The sequence below is a fragment of the Heloderma suspectum genome, chromosome 3, assembly GCF_057233095.1.
Source record: "Heloderma suspectum isolate Gila_16-S chromosome 3, 16-S_ref, whole genome shotgun sequence".
NCBI classification, from domain to species: Eukaryota; Metazoa; Chordata; class Lepidosauria; order Squamata; family Helodermatidae; genus Heloderma; species Heloderma suspectum.
In genome coordinates, this window is record NC_139460.1 from 186,041,086 (window position 1) to 186,064,348 (window position 23,263).

At 45.6% G+C, this 23,263-nt stretch overlaps 1 protein-coding gene and 1 long non-coding RNA gene across 21 annotated transcripts in view; one reads left to right on the forward strand and one right to left on the reverse strand.

The window, feature by feature from the left end:
- Positions 1 to 23,263, reverse strand: part of LOC146350526 (uncharacterized) — a 201,994-nt gene that overhangs the window by 176,922 nt on the left and 1,809 nt on the right. For 7 of the 19 annotated variants that reach the window (XR_014788754.1, XR_014788755.1, XR_014788753.1 and 4 more), the window contains exon 2: positions 1 to 18,706. This exon is cut by the window's left edge. The exons of 1 other annotated variant lie outside the window; for it this stretch is intronic. This is a non-coding gene — a long non-coding RNA (uncharacterized LOC146350526). The remainder of the gene's footprint in view (positions 18,707 to 23,263) is intronic. 11 more of the 19 variants (XR_014788766.1, XR_014788760.1, XR_014788758.1 and 8 more) reach the window with 6 other exon arrangements.
- The window catches only part of ANXA7 (annexin A7), a 111,011-nt gene that overhangs the window by 35,496 nt on the left and 52,252 nt on the right, over positions 1 to 23,263 (forward strand). For both annotated transcript variants that reach the window (XM_084841396.1, XM_084841397.1), the window contains exon 2: positions 18,565 to 18,619. In XM_084841396.1, coding sequence (XP_084697522.1) covers positions 18,566 to 18,619 — 54 coding nt within the window. In that variant the 5' untranslated portion in view covers position 18,565. The remainder of the gene's footprint in view (positions 1 to 18,564; positions 18,620 to 23,263) is intronic.

A 23,263-nucleotide genomic window follows, 5' to 3' on the forward strand; every position in this document is an offset into this window, starting at 1 on the left:
TGTAGGCCCCTTCCAACCCTACTATTCTATGATTCTATGATTCGCGCATTGCTGGTTTAAAAATAATTCCTTATCTCTTCTGGCTAACCTCTGGTATTTTGCATTTAATTGGGCATATCTCCCCCTATCACTGTTGCCTTTTGCTTTCCTTCTTTCTTGGGCTACTTCCATTGTCTCAGCAGACAGCCATCTTGCCTTCTTGGTTTTCTTTTTCCTTGTGATTTTTTTGTTGCCGCCTCCTGAACAATGTTGCGAACTTCTGTCCATAGTTCTTCTGGGACCCTATCTACTAAATCTAGTCCCTTAAATCTATTCTTCACCTCCACTGCATATTCATGAGGAATATTAGTGAGCTCACATCTAACTGATCTGTGGGTCTTCCCTGTTCTCTTTAGTCTGATTCTAACTTGTGCAATATGAAGTTCTTGATCTGAACTACAATCAGCTCCAGGTCTTGTTTTTACCGACTGCATATATGTCCGCCACCTTTGGCTACAAAGGATGTAGTCAGTCTGATTTCGGTGTCGACCGTCTGGTGAAGTCCATGTATAAAGTTGTCTCTTAGGTTGTTGGAAGAGAGTGTTTGTTATGCACAGTGAGTTGTCTTGGCAAAATTCTATCAGCCTATGTCCTGCTTCATTTTGTTCTCCCAGACCATGTTTGCCTGTAATTCCAGGTGTTGTTTGACTACCCACCTTAGCATTCTAGTCTTCTGTAATGAAAATAACATCTCTTTTTGGTGTATTATCCAGTAGGTGCTACAGCTCCTCATAGAACTGATCTACTTCTGCTTCTTCAGCATCTGTGGTTGGGGCGTATATTTGGATCACCGTGATGTTAAATGGCTTACTCTGAATTCGAATTGAGATCATTCTATCATTTTTTGGATTGTATCCAAGCACTGCTTTAGCCACTTGATTATTAATTATGAAGGCTACTCCATTTCTTCTGTGGTTCTCTTGTCCACAGTAGATCTGGTGGTCATCTGATGTGAAGTGACCCATTCCAGTCCATTTCAGTTCACTGACACCCAAAATGTCTATATTCTTGACATCTCCCCAATAACCACATCCAATTTGCCCTGGCTCATAGATCTGACATTCCAGGTTCCTATGGTGTGTTGATCTTTAGAACATCGGATCCGTTGTTCACCACCAGAACCATCAGCTGCTAGCCATCCTTTCAGCTTTGAGCTAGCTGCGTCATCAAATCTGGGGCTAGTTGAACTCATCCTCTGTTCCTCCCCAGTAGCATTTTGACCATCTTCTGACCTGGGAGTCCCATCTTCTGATGGTATACCAACATATCTCTGGTTGTACTGATCCATTTAGTTTCCATGGCAAGAATACTGGGGTGGGTTGCCGTTTCCTTCCCCAGGGATCGTATTTAGTCTGACCTCTCTGCCATGACCTTCCCATCTTGGGTGTCCCTTCACGGTTTAGCTCATGACGTCGTTGAGGTGCTCAAGCTCCAGCACCATGACAAGGTAACGATCTCCTTTGCTGGAGATATTAAATGCTAATTGAACAGTATTAACATGTCTCAAGATTCACAGTTCTAGCCATAGAAAAACAGTTCCTTTAAAAAAAGTAAGAAGAAAGAAAATGTTTTTAAAGCATTAAAATGCATTTGGCTTGTGTAAGGGCTTAGGAACAGAAGGTTTGTTGTAACTGGATATAAGTTTAAGATAACTAAGGCAGGGCTTTTCAGATGTCTTGGAAAGCTTTTAAACTTTAGACTGTTTCCCTCTAAAACCATTTAAACTTTGCTCTAGTCAAATACTCTGTGTATCAATATACTTCCTGCTTGGTATTACGTAACTGTCTTTGTGAAGGGTGTGGTCTTCATTTTACTTCACGATACTCTGAATCATGCCGATTAGTGACTCAGTGTGCTGTTGAAACATAGCTAGCTGGCTAGCCTTTGGTAGAGCACATATCATGTGATTTCATTTCTCCCTGCGAAAACAGCGAAGGATAGTCAGGGCTATAGCCATTGGGAGGCTGGTGAGATCCGACCAGCTCATTGATCTTCTAGGCCACGTCTCTACCCTTTTATATATGAAGTTATAAGAAAAATGTTCATATTCCACCCATTTCCTCAACAACAAAAAGGTAAACCTGCTGTCAACGTCCCAAATTAGTACAAAGGTTGACTAATAAACACTTCTTAAAAAGATTTAAGGAGAAATCCTATGGCCACTAGACAGCGGCTAGACGGTCACAGGATATGTTGTTTTCTGGGAACCAGCCTCGGAGCCCACGCTCCAAGGTTGGTTCCTGGAGAACTGACCTCCCCCCACTTCCACGTTGCCTCTGAGGCAGCACAGAACAGCCCCGTCCTCTTCACTTGCAAGAGGAGCATGGAGCGACCGGAAAGGGGCGTGGCTGGGGGTGTTCCATGTGCGGAGAGCATAACTGCCTGAACGACATACAGCAGCCTCGTTCCCCGCTCCATCCTCCTATGGCTAGACAGCCATAATCGTCTGTCTTGCTGAAAAAGCAGGGCAGGAGAAGCGTGGAGGGAACAATCCCCTCCGTGCTTCTCCTGCCCTGTTTTAGATAGGCAGTCGCCTCCCGAGTTCAGAAGTGGCTGCCTATCTATATAGGATTGCTCCCTTAAATGTATTAGGGCACAATCCTATGCATGTTTAGATAGAAAAACGTCCTACAACTCCCAGCATGTGTTAGGAGCTGTAGGACTACTTTTTGTCTAAACATGCATAGGAGTGCACCCTTAGACTATTTAGATTTTTACTTTTTCATATGAACATATGATTATTCCTCCAGTGTTCTGTTAACTCTTGCCCCAAGGAAAAAGTTTCTGGCTGTAGGCCTGCTGGCAGTTACGTCTGCAAATGGCCGCTAATTGGTCTTGTGACCTTTTGCAAACTACTTTACCCGATGTGGCCCCCCCCTCCCCCAAATTCAAAACAGTGTTCAGGGGGTTGTCATCCAAGTACTGCACAGGCCCTAATCTTTATAATATTTGAAATTATTGTTAACGTTCATATAAGAATAAGTATAAAATTACATTTTATTGCATTTCAGTCATTGTAATTATTGAAAGACAGCAACTCATTCCTGACTGGGTAAATTCTCAGCCTCAGCCCACTCACTTCCTTATGCCGACAAACACAAGGGGGCATGGTTAGTGACTGAGCAAGGCTGGTGATTGTTGGTAATTGATAAGGTTCCAAGTTCTATCCCTGGCACCTCTGGTCAACGGATCTTGGGCAAAAAGGCTGAGAAAAACCTCTGCCAGGGGCCTTAGCTGCCCAAGACCAATGGCCTAAGTATAAAGAAGTTCATTATACAGACATCCATTTTTTGCCTTATTTGCTCTGACTCAGTAAAATTGTGTCACGTTGCACCGAAGATCTATACAAAAATTGGCAGACCTAAGCTCATTTACTTAGAAATAAATGTATTGAAAGAAGTGATGCTTACTTGCTAACAAATGGGTACAGGATCAGGATACCGCTTTTAGGAGTCTCTAATTCTTACCTTAAAAGAACAGCAAAGGTAGCCATAAAGAAAATTTCCAAAATCGATGTTGCTGTACTAGGCCAACCAAAGATCACCCCCCAAAATAAATTCTGCAAATTTTCAAGACCCCCAGATCTCCTCATCAGGCAAGACGTTATAAAAAGGTAGGTTGTGGGGGCGAGGGAGAGAAAAAAGTGACTAGTTAGTGAAGTCACACTGTCTGCAAGTTCAGACTAGTTCCAAGGTGTAATGTAGGAGGAGAAGTCAGCAAGTATTCAAGAGAGGCTCAGCGGGTCATGTGATGGTTAAAGGAAGCTTCTGCTTATGTTGGGTTATGTTGGGAAGAAGGAGTGGGGAATGTTTGATCCTCCATTTTGAGGGAATATACAGTCTAGCTATTCTCAGAAGTGTTTTCCATCCTGGTCAACGCACACAGACTACTCTTGCCTGTGGATCACAGAGAGAAATTAGGCAATCTTTATATTAACAAAGCAGGAGCTGTTCTAGGTAATAAAAATCAACTGAAGTCAATTTGGGTAGCATTACCTAGTAGTTTTCTGGAGATCTCGAAAGTTTGCAAAATTGGTGGGGGGTGATCTTTTGGTGGCCTAATAAAAGTATTACAGCAACATGGATTTTGAAAATAACTTTTACTTGGATGTATTCCACATTTGGATGCATTCCACATTTCCTAGATTATTTTAGGGTGATTTCACATTGTACCTATTCCTTTGGAAAGAAGATATATGAAGATAAAAACAGGAATCACATTCATGGCGGCAGTAATTTCACAAGTAGATCTGCTAAAAGTAGATTGGCTTGAAGTGAGCCATATTAGAGCCTAATTCTGAATTGAAATAGAAATTTAACAAATAATTTTCACACGGTCCTCCTTTCCCTTGTGAAATTGACAAAGCATGTCTCAAAATTTTCCCTTGCTGCTACAGTAAGTAGTGCCTTGTTTTGAATTCTTCATTTGAAGAAGGGTGTATGGCCCTCATTGGCACATTTCTGAAAGTGCATCTCCTGCGGGGCAAAACTGCCACCCTCAGATGGGCACTCTCTCTGCCTGTTCTGCCTTGGTGAAGGGCATGTCATTGAGGCTTGTTCCCACTGTAAGCCTTTTCGAAGCAAGCAAGAAGGAACAAGTCATATCGGCTGAAAGTTGCACTTGGGAAAAGGGCTCTGGAATTGGTAGAGGAGCCAAAAGGTATGGCAAACCCAGCAGTTTCACAATCCGCCTGCCATGCAGGAGCCTTCTCCAATGTTGGGGTGATCATCCCTGCAGCGCCGTGCTCCGCTGAGTACCCAAGATCCCCCTCCCACACCAGGTAGATCATTGGCGCTTACACTGGCAAAAAGACTAACAAAAAAGGCGAAAGTCTCTAAGCAGGCTGGTCTGTCTTCTTCCCACTCTAAGAAGAAAAAGATTTCTAAAGAGTCATGTGATTCTGCTTGGGATCAAGCATCATGACCTTCGGGTCTATCCGACTTTGCGAGTGTCTTGTGACCGGGATTGGTCCATACAGGTGATATCAACCAGCACTCCGACTTGAGATGAAGAACCGACTGTACCGCTCACCTTGGTACAGATTTCTCGGGATCGACAGCAGCCACCGATACCGTCCACATCTCCTGCTGCTCCACCAATGCCTTCTACTGAGATGCAGTTGCCCGTACCGACAGTTGTACCTGCTGTTCTGCCTATGCTATTTTCACCCATTCCAACAGTGCAGTTGACACGAAGGGTAGAACCCATTCCGATTACGTCCACATTGGAAGATGACATACAGGACCTGTCTCCAATGGAGCTGACCCCTAAGTCACCTTGTCATTAAGGCCTAAAAGGTCATGTTACAGACCATGAGCAGCGCCAGCGCTCACTGGAGCCTGTGTGGTCGTGTTCTTCCAGTACTAGAGATCATGCCCCTAGTTTTTGCGAGCAAAGCTGATACCATGGATGATCCAGATCCCCATTTTCGGACTGGGATGTGTGGGACCCCAGGATTGGGTTGACTACTGTAATGAGCCATACAGCCAGTACTGCCACCCTGAGCCCCCCTATTGGGCAGACAGCTGGTACCATTGACACCCATCGGCTGTGGTATCGAGACTTTCAGACCAACTGGTCGTTATGTGCCCTTCAGCAATTCCAGTACAACAGAAAGAAATTCAACCTGTTTACTACCTGCCCAGCAGCCACAGACTGGCCTGCCAGCTGCCCAGCCACAGCCTGCACTGCCTTTCGGTGCACTGCTCAATACAGGTGTCACTCAGTCAATCCACAGAGAGGTGAGGGAGAAGTGCCCACCACATCAAGTCCCGTAAGGGGAGTCACCAGTGTCTGGATCGGAAGGTTACCAGTCAGATACTATGTCTTAATTCTCATGACTTCTCTCCATCTCCTCTGCAGATGCAGTTGTTAGCTTTAATGAAGCCATATCGCCATTGCAAGGTCTGGGACAATTCTCTAACCAGATTCTTAGAATGACACAGGCTTTGGGCCTAGAGACTCAGCAGGTGGCTTCCATGGTGCAAGACCCTGATCTTGACTCTGTAAATGCAGAGTCTTTCAGACCTGTGGCCATTCCTCTAGTCCCCGCATTAGAGGAAACCATTGAACAATCCTGGTAAAGCTCCCTCTAGTGTACCACCGATACCTAAACGTCTGGAGGGTATGTACCTCCTGCAAGAGGCAAATACTGACTACCTCTTCAAACATCCAGCCCCAAATTCGATGGTCGTCAAAGCTGCACAAGGCAACTCCCATAGGGCACACTCTTCTCCAACTGACAAGGGGGGCACATGCCTGGACTTACTCAGGAGGAGACTGTATTCCTCTGCAGAAACGGGTGTTAAAATATCTAACTACAAGGCAGCAATGTCTGGGTACCAATTACCGCTTTGGGACAAAGTGGGCCGTCTGCTTGAGCAAGAAGGCGCTTGGTCACCTCTTCCAGTCAGAGGCTCTGAAGCTGTCCAAGCAGCAAATAAACACATCACGCCACTAAGTCAGTTGCGACTCAGAGGTGCTAGTGGGATCCAATAGTGCTACGTCACCATGCCTGGTTGAGGTCTTCCTGTCTTCCAAGGAAACCAGAAACCATATAGAAGACCTACCCTTTGGTGGGCAAGGCATGTTCAATGCAAAAATCAATGATGCACTCAACTTGGTACAGAAAGCCCATACCACATCATGTTGTATGGGGTTTATGTCTTAACAACTTCTTCTTTGTGGTCTCTGTACATCACACATGTGGGCTCTACGCCTGCATGGAGACCCGTTCGGGAAACTTCCAAGCTGAACAAGTTTTTGGCAGGAACCCCTCCCCCACCATCCACAGCATATATTGTGCAGGTTCCCACCTTCCCCATAGTTCCTTTTCGACCGCTTCAGTGTTGCTTCGTAGGGAACTTCTTTGACATTCTTGTCAAAGCTGATATTCTATCTTTATCTTGTCTTACCTCTTGTCTTCCTTTATCTTTTTTCTTCTTTATCTACAATGAAAGAGAGAGCGGTGGAGGAGAGCATCGTTCATCTCAGCAGCGACGCATCTTGTGGCTTATGGCTCAAAAGGCCCCGTTCAGAAAGTGTACAGCTTGCAGCAGTAAGGTGCCTTCTTCGAATGGTCACTCTTTATGCCTAATTTGTTTGGGAGAATCCCATAAAGTAGAATCTTGCCACCACTGCCAATCGTTATCGAAGCAGGCCGGCAAGAATAGGGCCGATCGACTAAAGGTGATCCTTTGGCAGTGGGCCCTTCAGGCAGTAGATATGCCTAAGGCCCAAACACTTCATGAACAGTCTGCTGTTGCTCCCTCAACAAGTGTGAAGGGGGCAGCTTCTACGGCTCATTTTCCTCTCCATTAACCACAGAGCTGGTTCGAGTAGACCCATCTACACCAGGAAGGAATCTAACCATTTTGGTGGCCAAGAAACTTTCAAAAGAGGCAAAACGCCCTAAGTTGGCTGCAGATGCACTGGAAAAAAAGAAGAGAAAGCAAGTCTCTAAACAGCAGGAGAAAGAGCCGGACGTTCCGCCTCCCCCTCCTCTCCTTTATTCTCCCATACGTACTGTGGCTTCTCCCACACAAGCTGTGGCTTTGGACCTAGCCTCCACGGTCTCGGAGGGTAAATTGAGGGACACGCCAACCCCACTACCCCGCCTGATTCAGACAGCTCAGGACCGGAGATCTAGGTCTCTGATGCCACGCCATTATGATATGCAGCTACAGTCTCCTCGGTACTGACCAACACACTCAGCAACTTCCTCGATATCGATCTCCGGATTGATACCATACAGATCATCAGCGTGGACAATACAACCGTGATTGCTCTCGTTCTCCATCCCATGATTGGGGTCGCTTTTCTGCTTGGTCGTTTCCTCCCCGTAGACCGCAGCGAGGTGTAGATTGGAGACTTAGGAGGGATCGGGACCTTCTCCTTGATCGCTCTAGTTATTTAGGAGCAACCTCTCCATCATATACTCCATTTCAGCCCAAACAACAGTGGTCCGAAATACAGGACGTTTTCTTTCCTCCTCCTCCGGTACCGAAACGTGCTACGTCTAAGATGTTACAAGAGCCCTGTTGGGACCATCAGGCTCCCCCTGCTCCAATCCCACTTTACAGTATGTCTGAAGTGGCACAAACACAATCTGCCCAATCACCAGAATCCAGTGAGGACTATCAATCAGACTCTTCTTCTTCTTCTTCTTCTTCTTTCCCCCCTTTGATCTTCTCTCCAGATGACATATCTGGAACAAGAGATAGAGCCTCGCCTTCCAAGGATATGGGGGCACTTTTCTGAGCAAGTGCTTAGAATGGCACAGTCGTTGGGCGCTGAGGTGCAACAACCTGTGCAACAACTCCATGATCTGGTGTTTGAAGCCGTCATGATGGACATATCTATCCCGGTAGCCATTCCTTTTCTCCCAGCTCTGCTGAGTACAGTGCAACAGACATGGAAAACACCTTCTTCCTTGACCCCGACTTCCAAGAGGCTTGAATCTATGTACCGGGTTCAAGAGACGGACGTTTCTTCCCTCTTTGCACATCCAAAACCAAACTCAATAATTGTAGAGTCCGCTCAGGGCCGCTCTCAAAAACCACATGCCTCACCTGTATATAAGGAGGGCCATAAGCTGGATCTGGTAGGACGCCGCCTCTACTCTTCAGCAGCATTGGGACTTCAGATTTCAAATTACCAGGCAATGATGGTCGCTTATCACTTACCTCCCTGAGGAGCAATGAGAGTTAGCAAGAATGTTTCACACGGAAGTGTCCAAATTATCCTGTCAGCAGATCAGTATGGCCCGTCATCAGGCCGACTGCAATGCTAAGGTGATGGTGGGTTCTGTCACCTTAAGGAGACATGCTTGGCTCTGCTCTGTGGGTCTGACCCCTGAAGCTTGATCTAATATAGAGGATCTACCCTTTGAAGGAGAGGGTTTATTTAATGCAAAAACGGATGAGCAAACGGACTCTATGCAGAAAGCAAGAACAACTCGTAAAATGGGTATCGGCCAAGCCCCAAAACAACAACAACAGCACGCCCCTTATTGTTAGCGCCGCTGGTTCAGACAATGCCAGACCTATGCCCCTAGACAGCCTGAGGATTGAACACCTAGATACCAACCTCATCAACAACAACAAGAACAAAAAGTTATCCTTTTTCTAAGTTTCAACAAAAGGCGAAGGGTGACGGGTTCTCTAAGCGTCGTCTTTGACTCCAGTCTTCTTCCCCTCCATACCAACGTTACAAACTATCTTTTGGAGATCTCCTGAGCAAATTTTACTCGACTTGGATGAGAGTGACATCAGACAACTGGGTGCTAGCTATTATCCAACGAGAATACAAAATAGAATTCAACACCCTTCCACCGCTAGGTTCAGTACGGACCACCCCATTCTCGACAACCCTGCAGAAAGAAACAAAATAGCGCCTAAGGAAAGGAGCTATCCAGCGCCTTCATCCCAAGCTTGGTACAGAGGGCTTTTTTTCAGGTACTTCACTGTACCAAAATGAGACGGAAGCCTTGGACCCATTTTAGATCTTCGGGGCCTGAACAAATTTGTCACTCCCAAGAGATTCAGAATGACAACTCTAGCCACGATTCTCCCACTCCTCCGAAAGGGTTCATAGTTCACCACGGTTGATCTCAAGGAGGCGTATTTCCATGTAGCAATAGAACAATCACACAGAAAATGTCTCTGCTTTGCCATCAGCCCAGAAATCTTCCAGTTCAGCGTTCTGCCATTCGATCTGTCAACAGCCACACGTGTTTTCAGGAAGTGTATGGCCGTGGTTTGCACTTACCTCTGTCTCAAGGGCATAGAGATCAGTTCATCAGGGCTATACTCAATTCCAGAACTGGGCGGACATATCTTCCTGTAAATCGCATCAAAGATCTGGTCAAACATGCGGCTGCGATATTTCTCAATCGCCATACCAAAGCGCGCAACATTCAGTGCCTGCTTGGTCATATGGCAGCAATGGTATCAGTTGTGGAATGGGCCCGACTACAGATGAGGCCCATACAAAATTGGTTCATTCGAACTTTCGACTTAACCAGCAACCTCTTCCTTGTCAGCCTCACGGTACCGGAGGAAATAGCTTCCAGCCTGAAGTGGTGGATGAATTCCAAACATCTGATCCGAGGGATGCCATTTCTTCCCTCTCCTCTGTCCAGGGTCCTGACGACAGATGCTTACTTACTAGGTTGGGGAGCCCATTGTGGACCTTTACAAACACAGGGTCCTTGGTCATCCACAGAGACTACCTCCCACATAAATTTCTTGGAGTTGATGGCAGTCTGGAAAGCCCTACATGCCTTCGAACCATACCTTCGGCACTGGCATATCCAGATTCTCACGGACAACACGGTTTTATGGTACCTAAACAAACAAGCGGAACACACTCATGTCTCCTTTATCTTAGTATGGACATTTACAACTGGGTTGTTGCGAGAGACGTTCGTCTGACCGCTCTTCATATCGCGGGAGAAGACAATGTCTTAGCAGACTCTCAGTCGCCTTCACTGTAGCTCCCATGAATGGCAATTGGCCAAGGCAACCCTACGGATGATCTTCAAAAAATGGAGTCAACCCGAGATAGATCTCTTCGCAACTCCCGCGAACACCATTTGCAAAAAAATTTTGCTCTAGAACGGGAGTTCGTCAGGGATCACTAGGCGATGCTTTTTTCCTGGAATGGAAGGAAATGCTGTTCTACCTTTTTCCTCAGTTTCCCTCCTCATGAGAGTGATCTCGAAAATCAGAGAGGACACCATGAATTGCATCTTAATCGCCCCTTGGTGGCTGAGGCAACCTCGGTTCAAACTACTGAGAGACCTGGCAAAGGGACATTGCCTGCCACTCCCACAAATAGGCAATTTGATTTCTCGAGATTGAGGCCGAATTCTTCACCCTGATCTCCATAACTTGAAGCTCACGGTGTGGAGGATCCAGTGTCCAGAGACCGTCCCCCACCAATCCCGGCAACCGTACAGGCAGTACTAGATGCAGTGAGAAAGCTGTTGACGCACTGATCCTACTCAGCCAAATGGGCTTTATTTGTAAAGTTTGCGACTGAAAACAATTATAATCCTAATGACTGTTTGCTTACGGATATTTTGTGTTTTCTCCAACACTTATGTAGTAGAGGACTGAAATATTCTTCCATAAGAGTATGTACCTCAGCAATATCCGCGATGAGGGGCAACATAGATGGGTGTTTGATTTTCAGCCACCCCTTATGCAAACAATTCCTACGCGGACTTCGAAACTTGGCTCCTCCCACGAGAGATCTCATCCCTCAATGGGACTTGTCACTAGTACTTAACAGCCTAACGTCGGCTCCATTTGAACCTCTTGCTACCATAGACTTGAGGCTGCTTTCGTGGAAGGTCGCATTCTTCATAGTGATTACAACCTCGAGAAGGGTGAGTGAGCTGTCCGCCTTACAGATAGACTCACCTTATACCATTTTTCGCAAGGAAAAGGTAGTACTCATGCTGGACCTTGTTTTTCTCCCTAAAGTGGTGACAGACTTCCATGTAAATCAGCCAGTTGTCCTCCCTGCTTTCTTTTCCTCTCCAACTTCAGATTTGGAGAAGAGATTGCACACTTTAGATGTCCAAAGAGCACTGGCTTTTTATAAATCACGGGGTGAGTCTTTCCAAAAGTCACAACAATTATTCCTGTGCTTTGTTGTTGTTCAGTCGTTCAGTCATGTCCGACTCTTTGTGACCCCATGGACCATAGCACGCCAGGCCTTCCTCTCCTGCGCTCTCTCCCAGAGTGTGCTCAAGTCCATCTTCATTGCATCGGTGATGCTGTCTAGCCATCACATCCTCTGCCGTCCCCTTCACCTTTTGCCTTCAATCTTTCCCAGCATCAGGGTCTTTTCCAGTGACTTTTCTCTTTGCATTAGGTGGCCAAAATATTTGAGCTTCAGTATCTGGCCTTCCAATGAGCAGTCAGGGTTGATTTCGTTTAGGATTGACTGATTTGACCTCCTTGCAGTCCAGGGGACTCGTAAGAGTCTTCTCCAGCACCACAGTTTGAAAGCATTGACTCTTCGGCGCTCAGCCTTCTTTATAGTCCAGCTCTCACAGCCATACTACTGGGAAAACCATACCTTTGATTATACGAACCTTTGCTGGCAAGGTGATGTCTCTGCTTCTTACTATGCTGTCTAGATTTGCCATAGCTTTCCTCCCAAGGAGCAAGCATCTTTTAATTTCATGGCTACAGTCACCATCTGCAGTGATCTTGGAGCCCAAGGAAGTAAAATCTGTCATTGCTTCCATTTCTTCCCCTTCCATATGCCAGGAAGAGATGGGGCCAGATGCCATGATCTTGGTTTTTTTAATGTTGAGTTTCAAACCAGCTTTTGCACTCTCCTCTTTCACCCTCAACAAGAGGCTCTTTAGATCCTCTTCGCTTTCTGCCATTAGGGTGGTATCATCTGCGTATCTGAGGTTGTTGATCATTCTCCCGGCAATCTTAATTCCGACCAGTGATTCATCCAACCCTGCATTTCTCATGATGTACTCTGCATATAAATTAAATAAGCAGGGTGACAATATACAGCCTTGTCATACTCCTTTCTCAATTTTGAACCACTCGGTTGTTCCATGTCTGGTTCTTACTGTTGCTTCTTGACCGTCGTACAGGTTTCTCAGGAGACAGGTAAGGTTTGTCATAGTTTGTTGTGATACACACAATCAAAGGCTTTAGCATAGTCAATGAAGCAGAAATAGACATTTTTCTGGAATTCTCTTGCTTTCTCCATGATCCAGCAGATGTTGGCGATTTGATCTCTAGTTCCTCTGCCTCTTTGAAACCAAGCTTGTACTTCCGGTAGTTCTCGGTTCACATACTGCTGAAGCCAAGCTTGTAGGATTTTGAGCATCACCTTGCTGGCATGTGAAATGAGCGCAATTGTACAGTAGTTTAAACACTCTTTGGCATTGCCCTTCTTTGGAATTGGAATGTAAACTGACCTTTTCCAGTCTTGTGGCCACTGTTGAGTGTTCCAAATTTGTTGGCATATTGAGTGCAGCACTTTAACAGCATCATCTTTTAGGATTTGAAATAGCTCAGCTGGAATACTGTCATCTCCGCTAGCTTTGTTGTTACTAATGCTTCCTAAGGCCCACTTGCCTTCACTCTCTAGGATGTCCAGCTCAAGTTCAGTGACTGCACTATCATGGCTATCAGGGACATTCAGATCTTTCCTGTATAGTTCTTCTGTGTATTCTTTCCACCTCTTCTTAATCTCATCTGCTTCTGTGAGGTCCCTGCCTTCTTTGTCCTTTATCATGCTCATCTTGGCACAAAACGTTCCTTTGAGATCTCCGATTTTCTTGGAGAGATCTCTAGTCTTTCCAATTCTGTTGTTTTCCTCGATTTCTTTGCATTGTTCATTTAAGAAGGCCTTCTTGTCTCTCCTTGCCATTCTCTGGAACTCTGCATTCAGTTGGATAGATCTTCCCCTTTCTCCCTTGCTTTTCGCTTCCCTTCTTTCCTCAGCTACTTGTAAAGCCTCATCCGACAGCCACTTGGCTTTCTTGCATTTCTTTTTCTTTGGGATGGATTTTGTTGCTGCCTCCTGAACAGTGTTACGGACCTCCGTCCATAGTTCCTCAGGCACTCTGTCTATCAGGTCTAATCCCTTAAATCTATTTGTCACCTCCACTGTATTTCATAAGGGATATGATTTAGGTCATACCTGAATGGTTTAGTGGTTTTCCCTACGTTCGTCAATTTAAGCCGAAATTTTGCGATAAGAAGCTCATGATCTGAGCCACAGTCAGCTCCAGGTCTTGTTTTTACTGATGGTATAGAGCTTCTCCATCTTTGGCTGCAAAGTACATAATCAATCTGATTTCGCTATTGACCATCTGGTGACGTCCATGTGTAGAATCGCCTCTTGTGCTGTTGGAAAAGAGTGTTTGCTATGATCAGCGTGTTCTCTTGGCAAAACTCTATTAGCCTTTGTCCTGCTTCATTTTGTACACCAAGGCCATGCTTGCCTGTTATCCCGGTGATTTCTTGACTTCCTACTTTAGCATTCCAATCGCCTATGATGAAGAGGACATCTTTTTTTGGTGTTAGTTCTAGAAGGTGTTGTAGGTCTTCATAGAACCGATCAACCTCAGCTTCTTCGGCCTCAGTGGTTGGGGCATAGACTTGAATTACTGTGATGTTGAATGGTTTGCCTTGGATTCGTACTGAGATCATTCTGTTGTTTTTGAGATTGTACCCCAGTACTGCTTTTCCCACCCTTTTGTTGACTATGAGTGCTACTCCATTTCTTCTAAGGGATTCTTGCCCAAAGTAGTAGATATGATGGTCACCTGAATTAAATTCGCCCATGCTTGTCCATTTTAGTTTGCTGATTCCCAAGATGTTGATGTTCAGTCTTGCCATCTCATGTTTGACCACCTCCAGCTTACCTTGATTCATTGATCTTACATTCCAGGTTCCTAAACAATACGGTTGTTTACAGCATCGGACTTTCTTTCCACCACCAGACGCATCCACAGCTGAGTGTCCTTTTGGCTTTGGCCCAGCCGCTTCACTCTTTCTGGCGCTACTTGGAAATTCCCTCTGCTCTTCCCCAGTAGTATATTGGACACCTTCCGACCTGAGGGGCTCATCTTCCGGCGTCATACCTTTTAGCCTTGTGATACGTTCCATGGGGTTTTCTTGGCAAGAATACTGGAGTGGGTTGCCATTTCCTTCTCCAGTGGACCACATTTTGTCAGAACTCTCCACCATGACCTGTCTGTCTTGGGTGGTCCTGCACGGCATAGCTTATGGCTTCACTGAGTTACGCAAGCCCCTTTGCTACAGCATGGCAGTGATCCATGAAGGGGGTGTTTAATTTAGTTCATGGCAAAAGGACATGACCACCCAGTGCTACAGAGGACATAATAAGGGCTTACCAGTATCCTCCCAGAGACTAGCATCCTGGATCGTGCAGACTATTAGATTAACATACCACCTCTTGAGAAAGGAGTTGCCACCTCGAATCCAAGTGCATTCAACAAGGGGAGTGTCGACTTCCACATCCTTTGGAAGAGGGGTGCCTCTGGTGGACTTGTGTAAGGTGGCTACCTGGTCTAAGTCTTCTACTTTTATAAGGCACTATAGACTGGATGTTTGGGCCTGAGCAGACTGGGTACTACAGTGAGACACTGACCCACCTGCGGTAAGTCAGCTTGTTATTCGCCCATATGTGTGATGCACAGAGACCACAAAGAAGAAAGACAGGTTGCTTACCTGTAACTGTAGTTCTTCGAGTGGTCATCTGTGCGTTCATGCAACCCTCCCACCATCCCCACTTCGGTGTCAATGTTATCACTTATTGGTACCGAGGTGTTTTTCTCCTCACACTCAAGACTACCTTGCGGTCTTAAGGAACTGAGGGGAAGATGGGAACCCGCACAATATATACTATGGATGGGGGGGGGGTGTCCCGCCACAAACTTGTTCAGCTTGGAAGTTTCCTGAATGGGTCTCTGCGCAGGCACCGAGTCCATTTGTGTCAGGATTCCCTTTGCCCCCACTGAACTTCAAGCGCTGAATCAACACAGACAAGAGGCTTCAATCTAAAGCTTTTAATCCATTACCACAAAGGGTCATACAGATGCAAATTCTCACTGACTCTCAGTCTGCAAGGAAATGCCTTCAGGGGGTTCAAAAGGTATCTATGAAAGTTGCCCACCGTTTGAAAGAAAGGCAGTCTCACTAGCCTAAGTTAAGGCGTCGGGGGAGGTCTCTCTCTCGTGAGGCTTCTAAGCACAGCTTTTCACACAGGGGAAATGGGGTAGACCATCTAAGTTCCACCCCGGCCTTCTCCCTCTTGGCTCTGCATCTGCGCCTGTCATCTATTAATTCAGACTCCCCAAACCCTGGTGTGTGTGTGTGTGTGTGTGTGTGTGTGTGTGTGAAGAGGGACCCTCCTCCTCCAGCTGGACCTTTGAAACCTGAGGAGCCTTCCTAGCCATGTCTGGACTAGCCTGGGAACATACCTCCCCCATGTTTGGCAGTTCTTCAGAATCTGAACTATTCTCCCACTCCCTGCACTCAGAAATACTCCTGACAATATGTGTGAATGCACAGATGACCACTCAAAGAACTACAGTTACAGGTAAGCAACCTGTCTTTCCCAGGCAGTGTCGCTGGTTTCAGTCATTCTCCACTCGATACCAAACTTCAACGGCAAACTACAGCACAACAACTTCAGCAACAATGGGCACAGGTGACTCAGTCGGAAATGATTTCTGCCTTCTAAGTTCTGCACATACTGAAGGAACCCTGACAGCAGGAGCAAGCCGTGCCCTTGACTCGCTCCCTGCTATTCTCCCTCGCCTTGTAGCCTAAACGCCCATTTTTGGAACGCGCCTATCGGCTTACCATTCAGCGTGGAGGAACATCACATCAGATTCCTGGGTCCTTGCCATTGTCCTGAGGGACTACTGGATTGAGTTTGATACTCTCCCTCCGGTCAGTACCACACTGGTGACTGCTCCATCCCCAGTACTCCATACCAAAGTGCAGACCCTCCTCCAAAAGGGGGCTATCAATCCTGTCTCACAAACTCCATTTTGGGATGGTTTCTATTCAAGGTACTTTATGGTACTGAAAAGGATGGAGGGCTTAGGCCAGTCATGGACCTTTGACATCTAAATCTGTTAATTTCTCCCAGGAAGTTCTGCTTAGTTTCTCTAGCATCTATTCTTCCTCTCCTCTCTCAAAGAAATTGGTATCAACTTCAAAGATGTCTGCATTTACATTGCCATAGACAAATTGCACCAACCCTATCTCTGTGTTACCATCGATACCAATGCCTACCAGTTCTGGGTGCTGCTCTTCAGTCTAGCCACACACCAAGGGTTTCATCAAGTTCATGGCAGTGGTCTGCTCCCACCTGCAGCTGCAGGGTGTAGAGGTCTATCCATACATAGACAATTGGCTGTTGTTGACACCACCAAGAGGCCAGGTCCCTCTCGATAGAGGTGACCTGCAATCTCCTTCAGGAGCTTGGACTCTATATCAATGCAGAGAAATCACATCTTGTACCAGCAGAGCAGATCCATTTTATATGGGTGTTATTGAACTCCCAACTGAGCTGCGCCTTCCTACCCGACACCAGGGTAAAGGCACTAACTTCCCTGTCATTAGAACTGCAAATGAGCTGATCTACCATGTCTCTCAAGGTCCAATGCTTCCTGGGTTTTATGGCTGTGACAACAGCTGTCATTCGCTATGCTCGGTTGTGTATGAAACAACTCCAAAACTGGCTCATACGCAACTTAGATACCAACTTCAAGATAAAGTGGCATTCAGACGTGATCCTGCTTTTCTACCTAAAGTTGTGTCTGAATTTCATCTAAATCAGAACATTGTTTTGCCTGCTTTCTTTGCCTCCCTGTCTACACCTCTAGAGTCAATCCTGCATTTGTTTGATGTTCACCATGCCCTGGTTTTTTTATAAGTCGAGGACTGAACAATTTCAGTGGTCACCTCGCCTTTTTGTCTGCTATGGCGACAAGCACAGAGCCAGCCTCTCTCCACTCAATGCTTTGCGTTGTTAAGAGTATTAACTTGTCATGTGAGCTAGCTGGACTCTTTCTGCCCCAGTCCGAGGTCACTCTACTTGTGTGGTAGCAATGTTGGTCTCATTCAACAGAGGGGTTGCCATCCCTGAACTGTGCCGCGCTGCAGCCTGGTCGACACCATCTACTTTTATTAGATATTATAGACTGGATGTTCAGGCTAGACCTGACTGTACATTTGGTCATGCTATTCTTTCTATTGTAGTAGGACACTGACCCACCTCCATTGTTCTCTTGCTACTTGCCCATATGTGTGATGCATAGAGACTATGAAGAAGAAAGACAGATTGCTACCTGTAACTGTAGTTCTTTGAGTGGTCATCTGTGCATTCACACAACCCACCCATTGTCCCCTCTTCAGTGTCATACTCGAGTTTGATGTGGATACCGAGGGTATTCTTGTGTAATTTTTCTCTTGGTTACAAGGCTGCAACGTTGGTCTCAAGGAACTGAGGGAATAAGCAGGAGCCTGCTGGGGAGGGGCCATAGCTCAGTGTGATAGTGGCATGCAGAAGGTCCCAGGTTCAATCCCCAGCTTATCCACATCAGGCTAGGAAAGACTCCTGCCTGAAACCCTGGAGAGCCCCTGCCAGTCAATGTTGACGATACTAGGCTAGATGGACCAATGGTCTGACTCAGTGTAAGGCAGTTTCCTATGTTTTTGTGACATGCACACTGGACAGTGGGGGAGGGCTGCTCGCCAAATATCTCAGCTATAGAAGCTTCCCAAATCAGGGTTCCGCACAGGGGTAGAGCCCATATGTGTGAATGCATAGATGACCACTTGAAGAACTACAATTCCGGGTAGCAACCTGTCTTTCTGGCATGTGCGCCCTTTACTGCTCCTTTGTTGCATTGTGCACTCCTGGGAGATAAAGAACTCACCTGAGGAAATTGCTTAATACTCAGCAGCAGCTCTCAAGTGCTTTTCTCTTCTCTTACAGAATGTCATACCCAGGATATCCTCCTTCAGGCTACCCTACTTTTCCTGGTTATCCTGTAAGTATTAATTTCTTTAATCAGGGTAGCCAGGGTGGGGTTATGCAGGTAGCAGTTGGCTGGGTTCTCCATAGCTCCTGTTGACTTCTGTTGGACAAATTAAAGAGGCTTCAGTCTAGAACATGAACCATAGCCCTCTTTTGTTACATGATGTATTTTGATAGTCTCCAATTTCTCACAAGTTCTACTCTACAAATACTTTTTTTTTTTTTTTTGCAGTCTTGTTCATTAGTGAACAGAAACATGCAATTCTGGGAGGAGGACAGGGGGATACAATTATTTGAATGAGGTGATGTTCAATGTTCAAATATTTTTAGGTCATGCAGTTATCTCTTCAGGTGTTACTTTTTTGTTTACAGCATAAGGAGACTGTATTGTATTTTTGTTTATAAAGACCTTTTGACTTTGAATTCATGGGCAAAATACAACAGGGTCTTTATGGGCCCACCGATCCCTTTCCACCCCGCCAATTCCCTTCCACACATAGTGGGTCCCACCAATTCCATTGCACAAGCAGAACCCACTGCTTACACAAGGGAGATTTTGCGCTTCTTAAGGGAAGCCCCCAAATGAATGGAAATGCTTGTTTCTAGAAGGAGGCAGGCCAGCTGAGCTTGCATAAGGTAGCTCCGCCAACCTGTCTCCTTCCAGAAATGATGTATAGTTTTGCTCATTTTGGGTTGCCCCTGGAAGTGCAAAATCATCGTTGTATAAGTGGTGGGGGCCGCTTGTGCAGTGGAATTGGTAGGGGGGAAGAGAATCCTGAGGGCGTAAATGCCCTGTTGGATTCTGCCCCGTAATTTGATTTTCTGAGTTCTCTTTTTTATTTACCTGTAGCCATATATTCTTTCTTAAAAGCATGCATTGTGTCCTGCTGAATTTCAAAATTTGGATCCAGAAGTGATTTCAGACTCCATTATATAGTATATACTAGTTTTGATCCTTATAGGAAAAGTATGTATGCATTGCTTGAAGTATAGATTTTGGGGGGAAAATTTAAATCAAGATTCAGATTCAGATCTGACTCAAATTGGGCAGGCTCCAAATAGGTCTGAGTCAAATCTGGCTGTTTTCCAAATTGCCAAATCAGAGTCTGAACTGAATCCTGTGGTCAGTGCATACCCCTAGTATGTATGTATGACTGTGTGTGTTATGGTTGACATTGTTTTTGTTACTTTAGTCTGAAGTTCAGTGTTGGGATATATATGTCATGCCCTCACTGGAGGATTCCTTCTCACAGGATTAGCTAGAGGCCCCAGAAGCCCAGGGAACCCCAGACCAAGGACTGCCACCAGACCCACAGGAGTCTGAGCCCCTGGGGGAGATAGTTGCAGGGCCATCCCTGTCAGGAGAGGGGGACTCTGCCTCTGAGGCAGAGGCTGAGCAACCCCCTCACCCCTGGGAGTGTTGTTGCCTCAAGCACCAGGCTAGTAGGTCTCCTGTTCAAAGGAGTGCTGGCCTCCAGAAAACATCTACTCAGGAGAAAATGACTCAGGAGTAAGGCTCTGGAAAGGGAGCACTAATTACTGCAGCTGAGCCCTGAGTGAGGCTCAGCAGGTTTTGGGGTCAAAAGCCTTCACTGTAGACTTCGCCAGTGTCAGAATAACATCATCCATCCAGCCTCTGTGCCATGTACCTTGCCTCCTGTGATTTTGATGCTCTGTTTCCTGACCTTTTGGACTGCTTAATGACCCTCCTTCTGGACTGCGTAATGTACCCAACTGATTTACTGTGCTTATTATCGTGACCACTCCTGCTGTTGCCTGATCTACTTTGTTTGACTGCCTGTCTGTGTTCTGACTTCTGCCTGGATTTAGATCACCTCTGGTGTAGCCTGAACCCAATTGGATAACCAACTGTAGGCATGAAGGTTTGATGACTTCATTGCAGTTAGAGTTTGCTCCAGTCAAAGTAAGACAGTATAGGGCTTAGCTCTGCGCTTCAGTGGTAGCCTCCAACAGTCATACAAGGCAGCGGATAACCTCCCTGCTTTGCAAGGTGCTTGGCACCTGGATGTCAGTGATGGTGCTTTCTCTGCCTCACCTCCAAGCTCAGAGGGGAGGGGATAAAACTGTCGTTCCTGGACCCTGGCCTCCAAGAGCCTTGCAAGACAGGGTATCAGTTCCCTTCTTTGCAAGGTGATTGGAAGCAGGACAGCAGTGAAGGAGATCTCTGCCTGTCCACTGAACTTGGAGATCTTCCACCTAGCTTCTGACATCAAGTGTTGCCACAACTGGAGGAGGCAGTGGAAGTACCATCCAGACCAAATATGTGATGCTCCATAGTAGTAATAGCTATCATGTACAGTTTAATTTTCTTACTGAAGAGGCATGAAAATGAGGCTTACTGGATTGATACGATCTGTTTCCTACTTATGGTTTATAAGTATATCCATATTTCCTTTCTATTACATTATAGTGTCCACAATAGCTTTTTATAAAATTCTTTTTGTGCCACATTTGGTGCATATGCAGCCAAGTGTTAGTTTTCCCCAATGTGTAATTTCCTTTAAGCAGGATAAACTAGTTGTTTTCATCAGCTTGTAGTTTGTTTATCTCAGTTTCTCAAACATTTAAGTGTAGAGCAACTCCCTTGGCTTTCAGATCATGGTTTAGAGGGAACCATTAAGCCACTTAGCCAGTTTGGGTTTTATGGGAATTGTGGTTAAGAACCCAGGATATTTTCGCTGAAAGTAGATGCAGGAAGGGAAGGAGAGCATGGGTACATGGTCCATTCCTGCTCTCATAAAAAAGGGTTTATCAGATTGAGATCATGACATCTGAAGTGAACCTTACCCTTGCAGGCTCTCAGGTTGCAATCCTATACCCACTGACCTGGGAGTAAGCTCCATTAAAGTCAGTGGGACTTACTTTGAGTAGATATGTATAGGTTTGTGCTATAAGTTAACTACCTTCTCTTGCAAGATCTTTTGGTTTCTTTATGATCCCTCAAATTCACAACTCCTGCTGCTATCCTATTTAACTTCTCTCTTCTATTTCTCTAAAAGTATTTTCTAATCTTCTGCCTGTTTTGCAAAATGTTTTGAATTTTTTGTCAAAGAAACCTTTGGAAATACACTTTTTATATTTTTGGAGGAGCAATCCTTTGTCCCCTAGACAGCATCTGGGGGACATAGGATTGTTTGGTTTCCTGGCTATGAGGTCAGAAACAGGACTCCAACCCGAGCCAGGAAACTGCACTCCCCACCCCGTTCCCCTCATAGCTGGCACAGAGTGAACCACGCTGGCTACCTCTCCGCGCTTGGAAAACAGAGTGCAGAGATGGGGAAAAGGGAGCGTTCCTGGGGGCGGGGGGGGGAGGAGAAGGAGTCAAGGCAGCAGCCATACGAGAAATTCTATGGCTGTCCCAGCCTCCTTCCCTCCCCGAAGACTCCAAGAAAAACACTAGTCTAGCTTAAATGTAGAGTGGGAAGTGCAAGGCGCCTCCCTCTCTGCATAGGATACTCATAAGCCTCTGAGTTCAGGGGAGTATGAGTATCCAGGGCGCAACCCATAGGATTGCTCCCTAAGGCAGGGAAATTACTCAATCTATACTGAATTCATTATGTCTAATCTTCCAGTTCACCTGTGTCCAATTTCCCTCCCTTTCTCAATAGCCAAAAGAAGAAGCAAAACATAGACCCTGTTCACATGTAATGGCAACAAATCATGGGTTAATTAACCCACAGTTTACTGGCTCATGTGCTGCACATGAACCACTTCCCCTTTGCATAATCAACCTGAGATTGACCCAATTGTAGATCATTGTGTGACCTGCGAACCTAGACACTCTGAGTTATTCATGGGTTAAACAACCCGAAGTTAACCAAAGAACTAACTGTAGGTTAACTTTAGGTTGTTTAACTCACAAACAACCTATAATGTCCAGCTTTGCACGTCACGAAGCAACGTATAATCATGCCGATCAGAGGATGATTATACAAAGTGGAAGGAAGCAGCACACGCTTGGCAGACAACCTGGGAAATCGTACGTTAATTCACCCATAATTTGCTGCCTTTAGAGCCAGTGTGACATAGTGGTTAGAGTACTAGACTGGGACTCAGGGGACCTGGGTTCAAGCCCCCACCCAGCCATGAAGCTCACTGGGTGACTTTAGGCTAGTCACTGACTCTCAGCCTAACCTATCTCACAGGGTTGTTGTGAGGAGAGGAAGAGGATTATGTAAGCTGCTTTGGGTTCCTTGCAGGAAAAAAGGCCAATATAACTATAGTAAGTAAATGTGCAAACCAGGTGATACTCTTTATTCATCAAATAGAGATGCTCACATTGCTTAGTAAAAATACTTGAGTCTGTCTTCTCTAACAGAAATAATGCACAACATTAATATAATTTTGCACATTCCCTTCTTTAAAAAAAAAACATTGCATAAGCCTCAAATAACATTGCATGCTTTCCCCCTTAGGAAAGATATTTCACAAGTTTCAATTCACTCTCCATTATTCAGCAAGAGGATTGTTCTCACTTCAGTTAATATTGTATCTGTTGAACAAAACTATTGCAAAATGTTATTGCTCTGTCCTCTGCTCCACAAGGATAAAGAATTAAATCTAGTGTTGCACTAGTGGACATCTGCTAGTATGAAGGAACTTTTTCCTTCTCTCCTCTCCTCTATAGCCCTCAGTG